Source organism: Cucurbita moschata, unplaced genomic scaffold, assembly GCF_002738365.1.
Source record: "Cucurbita moschata cultivar Rifu unplaced genomic scaffold, Cmos_1.0 Cmo_Scf00017, whole genome shotgun sequence".
Classification (NCBI taxonomy): Eukaryota; Viridiplantae; Streptophyta; class Magnoliopsida; order Cucurbitales; family Cucurbitaceae; genus Cucurbita; species Cucurbita moschata.
In genome coordinates this window covers 1,177,309-1,185,135 of record NW_019268533.1, presented here as the reverse complement: position 1 = coordinate 1,185,135, position 7,827 = coordinate 1,177,309, and the positions used below count along the sequence as shown (strand labels likewise).

Here is a 7,827-nt window from a genome sequence, read left to right as displayed (position 1 = left end):
AGACGACAATACTAACATTACTGATGCACGATTGAGAGAAGCACAACAACGAACTATGGAAAGACTAATTCGAGGAATAGAAGAGTTGACTGATCGAATAGGAAGATTGGAGATTCAAAATCAAGCACGACAGAGGATTCCACAACCTACGCCCTCAACCGATACATATGAAGGCGACAATTCTGATCACCACGAGGATAATCCACATGCGGTTGGTCCTGGCTTGATGCGAGGGAGAGACCATGGAAGAAGGTATCATAATTTACAACAACGAGTTCCTTATGATGATAGAATTGATCGTAACGTGGGGAGCATCAAATTAAAACTTCCCAAGTTTTATGGCAAAACCGATCCAGAGGAGTACCTTCAATGGGAGAAAACGGTGGAGTCAGTGTTCAACTGCCATAATTTTAGTGATGAAAAGAAGGTACTGTTATGCATTGCTCAATTCAAACAATATGCTCAAATTTGGTGGGATAAATTGATGTCAAGTAGGAGAAGAAATCTTGAAGCACCAATTGATTCATGGGTCGAGTTCAAAGAGTCCATGAGGAAGCGTTTTGTTCCACAATATTTTCAACGGGACATGGCGCAAAAGCTTCAAGCGTTGAAACAAGGACGCAAATCTGTGGAGGATTATTACAAGGAGATGGATACATTGATGGATCGACTTGAACTCGATGAGGACATGGAGGCTCTCATGGCGCGGTTTCTTAATGGGTTAAACATAGAGATTGCAGACAAGACTGATTTACAGCCTTATTCTAATATTGAGGAGTTGTTGCACATTGCAATTAAGATCGAGAGGCAAATCCAACGAAGGTCTCAACGGTATTCTTCTAAAACTTTTCCCAATTCTACTTCTACATGGAAAAAGGATAGTAAGAACATTGATTATAAGCATAGAAATCAAGAGATTAATGAGAAGCCTCAAGCTAAATTTGAGAAAGGGGAGAGTTCTAGAACAGGGAAAGAAAAAGTAGAAAAGCCTAATGTTCGAAATAGGGATTTAAAGTGTTGGAGATGTCAAGGGGTAGGACACTATAGTAGAGATTGCCCAAATGCAAGAATTATGACCATCAAGGAGGGAGAAATTGTTACGGATGACGAGGCACATGACGACATAAATGAGGAAACAGATGAGAGTGAGGAGTTTAGTGAAGAGGACCCTACACATATATCTTTGGTTACTCGACGAGCTCTAAACACCCACATTAAGGAGGACGGCCTAGACCAAAGGGAGAACTTGTTTCAAACTCGGTGTCTTGTTCAATCTGTACCTTGCAGTGTTGTCATTGATAGCGGTAGTTGCACCAATGTTGTGAGTTCCATTCTGGTCAAAAGACTTAATTTAAAGACACAACCACATCCAAGACCCTACAAGCTTCAATGGTTGAATGATTGTGGGGAAGTACGGGTAACTCAACAAACTCTTGTTTCTTTTACAATTGGAAAATATGTTGATGATGTTTTATGTGATGTTGTATCCATGCATGTTGGAGATTTACTACTGGGGAGGCCATGGCAATTTGATCGTCGGGTAATGTATGATGGGTATGCAAATCGATACTCCTTTACTCACAACGGTAGAAAAACTACTCTTATCCCATTGTCTCCAAAAGATGTATTTATTGATCATTGCAAACTTGAAAAGAAAAGGCAAGAGGCTGATGCAAAAGCAGAGATTGAAAAAGAATCAAATGAAAAAAAGAGCTTGAGTGAAAAGCAAGAGAGTAACACTCAGCCTAGAGAAAAAAAAGAGAGAAAAGCCAAATCAGTAAGCTTGTATGTTAGATCAAGTGAGGCTAGGAATGTTTTGCTCTCTAACCAGACTATTCTTGTACTTATGTGCAAGGGGTCTTGTTACTTTACTAACATGCTTAACCCTTCTTTGCCTAGTGATTTTGTTGTGCTTTTGCAAGAGTTTGAACATTTATTTTCCGAGGAAATGCCTAGTAGTTTGCCACCACTTAGAGGGATTGAACACAAGATTGACTTCATTCCTGGCGCGCCCATTCCAAACCGACCAGCTTATAGGACTAATCCAAAGGAGGCTGAAGAGATACAAAGGCAAGTAAGTGAACTCCTTGCTAAAGGGTATGTACGTGAAAGTTTGAGTCCTTGTTCTGTTCCAGTTATTCTTGTACCTAAGAAAGATGGATCTTGGCGTATGTGTGTTGATTGTAGGGCTATAAACAAGATAACTATAAAGTATAGGCATCCAATTCCCAGATTAGATGATATGCTTGATGAATTGCATGGATGTAGTCTTTTTACTAAGATTGATTTAAAATCGGGTTATCATCAAATTCGCATGCATATTGGGGATGAGTGGAAAACAGCTTTTAAAACCAAGTATGGTCTTTATGAATGGTTGGTTATGCCTTTTGGATTAACTAATGCACCTAGTACATTCATGAGACTAATGAATCATGTCTTACGAGAATACTTAGGTAAGTTTGTGGTTGTTTATTTTGATGACATCCTTGTTTACTCTAAATCTTTAGATGATCATATTATCCATGTACGCAATGTTTTGACTACTTTAAGAAACGAATGTTTGTATGTAAATTTAAAGAAATGTAGCTTTTGCATGGAAAAAGTTAACTTTCTTGGGTTTGTAGTTTCATCTAATGGTGTTGAGGTTGATGAAGAGAAAGTGAAGGCTATAAAAGATTGGCCTACTCCGAAAAATGTAAGTGAGGTAAGAAGTTTTCATGGTCTTGCAAGTTTCTACCGTAGGTTCATTAAAAATTTTAGTACAATTGCTTCACCCTTGAATGAACTTGTTAAGAAAAATGTATCCTTTATATGGGAAAAAGATCAAGAACTTGCTTTTAATACTTTGAAAGATAAATTGAGTTCTGCTCCCTTGCTTGCATTACCTAATTTTGAGTCTACTTTTGAAATTGAATGTGATGCTAGTGGAGTAGGGATAGGTGCTGTATTAATGCAAAATCAAAGACCTTTAATGTTCTTTAGTGAGAAGTTGACTGGTGCATCTTTGAGATATCCAACTTATGACAAAGAGCTTTATGCTTTGGTTCGTGCATTGCAAACCTGGCAACATTATCTTTGGCCTAAAGAGTTCATTATTCATACGGATCATGAAAGTTTAAAGCATTTGAGAGTACAAAATAAACTCAACAGACGACATGCTAAGTGGTTAGAATTTATTGAAACATTCCCGTATGTCATAAAATATAAACAAGGAAAGGAGAACATTGTAGCAGATGCTTTATCACGAAGGTATGTCCTCCTCAATACTTTGAATGCTAGGTTGTTGGGTTTTGAACACATAAAGGATTTGTATCAACATGACATGTTCTTTGCTCCTTTTGTTGAATCTTGTGAAAAAGGACTCATTGTGGATAATTACTTGTTGTTAGATGGATTTTTGTTCCGAAAAGGAAAACTTTGCATACCATCTTGTTCCATCCGTGAGCTACTTGTGAGGGAAGCTCATGGAGGTGGTTTAATGGCACACCATGGAGTTTCTAAAACTTATGATATGCTCTCTGAACATTTTTTTTGGCCTAAAATGAGACATGATGTTCATAAAGTTTGTGGTCGTTGCATAGCATGTAAACAAGCTAAGTCTAGGCTTCAACCACATGGTTTATACTCCCCATTACCAGTTCCTAATGGTCCATGGATTGATATATCAATGGATTTTGTTTTAGGTTTACCTAGGACTAGGAAAGGTTATGATAGCATTTTTGTTGTGGTGGATCGATTTAGTAAAATGGCTCATTTTATTCCTTGTCACAAAACTGATGATGCAAAACATATTGCAGACCTGTTCTTTAGGGAAGTTGTACGATTACATGGCATTCCTAAAAGCATCGTTAGTGATCGTGATGTAAAATTTTTAAGCCACTTTTGGCGTGTTTTATGGGGTAAGTTAGGAACTAAGCTAGTATATTCAACTACTTGTCATCCTCAAACGGATGGACAAACTGAAGTTGTTAACAGAACCATGACTGCTATGCTTAGGGCTATTATTGATAAGAATCTTAAGACTTGGGAGGATTGTTTGCCATTTATAGAATTTGCATATAATAGGGTTGTTCATAGCACTACTAAATGCACACCTTTTGAAATTGTTTATGGCTTTAATCCTTTAACCCCTATTGACTTGTTACCCATACCGTCAAAAGAGTTTGTGAATTTTGATGCAAATGCCAAGGTTGAGTTTGTTCATAAACTGCACAAGCAAGTGAAAGAACAAATTGAGAAACAAAATTCCAAGGTTGCCACCCGAATTAATAAAGGACGTAAGATTGTTATCTTCAAGCCAGGAGATTGGGTTTGGGTGCATTTCCGAAAAGAAAGATTTCCTACTCAAAGAAAATCTAAGCTTTTACCACGAGGAGATGGACCTTTTCAAGTTCTTGAGCGCATCAACGACAATGCTTATAAAATTGATTTACCAGGTAAGTACGGTGTTAGTGCAACTTTTAATGTTGTTGATTTGAGCCCTTTTGATGTAGGTGATGGCTTGGATTCGAGGACGAATCCTTCTCAAGAGGGGGAGAATGATATGAACCACGACCAAGGAATTTCCATACCTCAAGGTCCAATTACAAGGACGAGAGCCAAGAAGCTACAACAAACTTTATACAGTTATATTCAAGCTATGGTGAGCTCATCAAAGGAAATTCTAGAAGACGCTGGAGACCTCCCTTCTATGTTGTGCAAAGTTGAGGTTCAAGAAAGAGATGAATTAAATGCACTTTAAGTTGCATTTAATGAACTCCGCTGAATTTATCAAATAGTCCAAGAATGACTAAAAAGCACATTTTATTATTTGCATTATTTAATTATAGTTTAACTATTTGTTTGTCATATTTAAGCTAGTTTTAAATATAGGAGTTAAGGTTATATTGTAACCCACGTAGGTTACTATATTCCACCTTTAACTAGCCATTTAAATGAGGAGGTTATGGGTATTTCTCATTTACTAGCCCATTTAATTTGGGAGTTATGTATGACATAGGTTAAGGTTGTAAAGGCTATATAAAGCCTTCTTTTCTTTGATTAGACATCAGATTTTGGAATTAAGAATAGAATTTCTATTTTAGCTTTGTTAAGAGCTAAACTTTCTTTGCAAATTCTTGTGTTTAGAACTTGCATGTAGAGTCATTCAAGTGGTATTGATCAAACCTCTTGTGGAGTGATTCGAATCACGAGTTTAGAAACGAGTTTTCTTTACTCTTGATCTTGATCATCAAGGTAATCCGTTCCATACTTTCCCTTGGGTTGATTTCCATATCATTTTCACAAGTCGCATATCAAGCAAATGAGTTTACAAACTTGATCCCAACACATAGCATAACCCATTAAAAAGGGAGTGTCAAGGGTAAATCTCAATAAGAGACCTTAGGCCCACGATTGGGAGGATGTTGTAGCCACTAAATCCAGCTTCTTCGATCAATTTAGCCCACTCTTTTTCTTCCCTCTCTTTTCCACCGACTAAGATCATCATCAACATCTCATAGAACAGTTGAGTTTCGTACGAGTCCGACTCCTTCCCTTTATAGCCCACCACCATGTCAATTACCATCACTTTTCCTTTGTAGCCATTACTCGTAATGGCAGCCTTGCAGTTCTTCAAAATCTTCACACATTCTTGGTCGCTCCAATCATGTAATATCCACTATTTTGTCACCACCAAATATCATATTTTCGTAAACAATTAATATTTTTATAGACAAAAATAAAAAATAAAAAATTATTTTTTATTAATTTAGACTAAATATATATATAATTCATGGACGGTTAGTACGAAATGTTTATTAGTTTAGATTTTAAATGTTTATTAGTGTACTAAAAGTGGGAACCAGCTAAACCACTGCTTTTTTTTTATTATTATTATTATTATTTTCTTTAATAATATAGAAAGTAAATATAAATTAGATTTGTTGGATGATGAAAGTCGGGTAGACTAATTTAGGGAATGATCATGGATTTATAAACAAAGAATACTCTATCCATATCCATCGGTGTGAGGCCTTTTGGAGAAACACAAAGCAAAGCCACAAGAGCTTATGCTCAGAGTGGACAATATTATACCATTATGGAGAGTCGTGTTCGTCTACCATGGTATCAGAGTCATGCCCTAAATTTAGTCCGTGTCAATAGATTGGTAGCTCCTCAAATATCGAACAAAGGATTCCAAAAGAAAATTAGTCAAGCCTCCTCGAAGGCAGTAAAAAATGACTAAGACTCCAAAGGAGTCGAGCCTCGATTAAGAGGAGGCGCAGTTTGTTCGAGGGGAGGTGTGTTGGATGATGAAAGTCCCACATCGACTAATTTAGAGAATGATCATGTGTTTATAAATAAATAATACTCTCTCCATTGGTGTGAGGCATTTTAGGGAAACCCAAAGAAAAGTCATGAGAGCTTATGCTCAAAGTGTACAATATCATACCATTGTGGAGAGTCGTCTTCATTTAACAAGATTTACCTTTAATAGAAGCGCATCGGCAGGAGGGATAGCTTTAAACATATCTCCTTCAACATATTTTAAGTTCCCTTCACCCTTCAACTCACCCACCACTTGGGGAAGATCAAACACTGTGCATTCAATTTGTGGGAAAGCCTCTGCAATGGCTTTGCCCACAGTTCCAGTGCCGCCACCGACATCAACTAGCGAGGCAACTCCATCAAAGACTCCTTTATGTTTGTCCAATAACACACTCATCACCAACCTCGCATCACTCGCCATGCCTGCATTGAAACCCTCCCCATCTTTCACCTTATTCCCCAAGAACTCCCAAAACGGCATTCCATGAGCCGTATGGAATGGCGTTCGGTCTTCGCTTTGGAACCAGGTTGAGAGGAGCTGCCATGGTTCCACGAGGGCTGGTTGGAGCATGGAAAGTAAGAAAGGTGTTACAGCGCAAGGGTTGTGTTTGAGAAGAAGACGAGATGAATTGGTTAGGACATACCCTTCTTCTTCTTCTTCTTCTTCTAAGCCACTATTTTTGGGCAGTTTTTGTGCTACAAAGAAGCCAGAGTGAGTCAATAGTCGCATTAAGCGATATATGAATTGGGTCTTATTCGGATGGAGTTGGAGGGCTGAAACAAGACGAGAGAGAGGCATAGGGTGAGGGCCATGGCGGTGGATGGCGTCTGGTATGCCTAGTTGAATGGCGCATTTGAGAGTCATGGAGTTGATGAAGTTGAAGAGGTGGTTCCATATGTGGGCTTGAGCTTCCAGCAACTCATTGCCGGCAATTGCTGCCATTTTTCCACCCTCCAAATTCATAATGATATCAAGGAGAGATCGTTGGAGAACTTTATGGGTTGGAAAGTGTAATTTGGTTCTTCCTATTTATAGATAAATGTATATATCAAATATTGTCTTGTTTTGTTTTTAGGCCAGAGAATCACATTTTTATATATAATATAATTATCGTCAAAAGTTTGAAACTTTTTAATTATAAATTCCAAATGTGAACCGTCCAAATAGATGAGGGGTCATAAATTAATCGAAACCACGCTTGAATGAGATATATCATGAGGATAGTGTGAGATCCCACGTTAGTTGGAGAGAAAAATGAAACATTCTTTATGAAAGTTAAGAAAACGTATTTTAAAAACTTTGAGAGTAAGTCTGAAAGAGGATAATATCTGTTAAGAGTGGGCTTAAGATATTAAAAGATATTAAATGATGTGTCAGCGAAGACTCTAAGACTCGAAGGTAGGTGGATGCTGGGCCAGGAGTGGACTGTGAAATTACACGACAATTTGAGGAGGAAATGATTTTTTAGTGAAAAGGCTGATGTAAGTTTTTTTCTTTTAATTTATATTTTAATAAAA

At 37.6% G+C, this 7,827-nt stretch overlaps 1 protein-coding gene across 1 annotated transcript; it reads right to left on the bottom strand.

Moving 5' to 3' along the window:
- Positions 1 to 5,306: 5,306 nt before the first annotated feature.
- Positions 5,307 to 7,307, bottom strand: LOC111455045 (trans-resveratrol di-O-methyltransferase-like). Its single transcript, XM_023096569.1, has 2 exons — positions 6,470 to 7,307; positions 5,307 to 5,659 (listed from the first exon to the last, which is right to left on the bottom strand). Exons 1-2 carry the CDS (start codon positions 7,271 to 7,273, stop codon positions 5,357 to 5,359), a joined length of 1,107 nt encoding a protein of 368 aa, XP_022952337.1. The 5' UTR covers positions 7,274 to 7,307; the 3' UTR covers positions 5,307 to 5,356.
- Positions 7,308 to 7,827: the final 520 nt, after the last annotated feature.

Excerpts from the sequence above, each read along its gene's own strand:
- LOC111455045 (XM_023096569.1), bottom strand. The coding sequence starts at position 7,273 with ATGAATTTGGAGGGTGGAAAAATGGCAGCAATTGCCGGCAATGAGTTG. Across the intron at positions 5,660-6,469 it reads CCGATGCGCTTCTATTAAAG|TGGATATTACATGATTGGAG; the intron begins GTAAATCTTGTT and ends GTGACAAAATAG.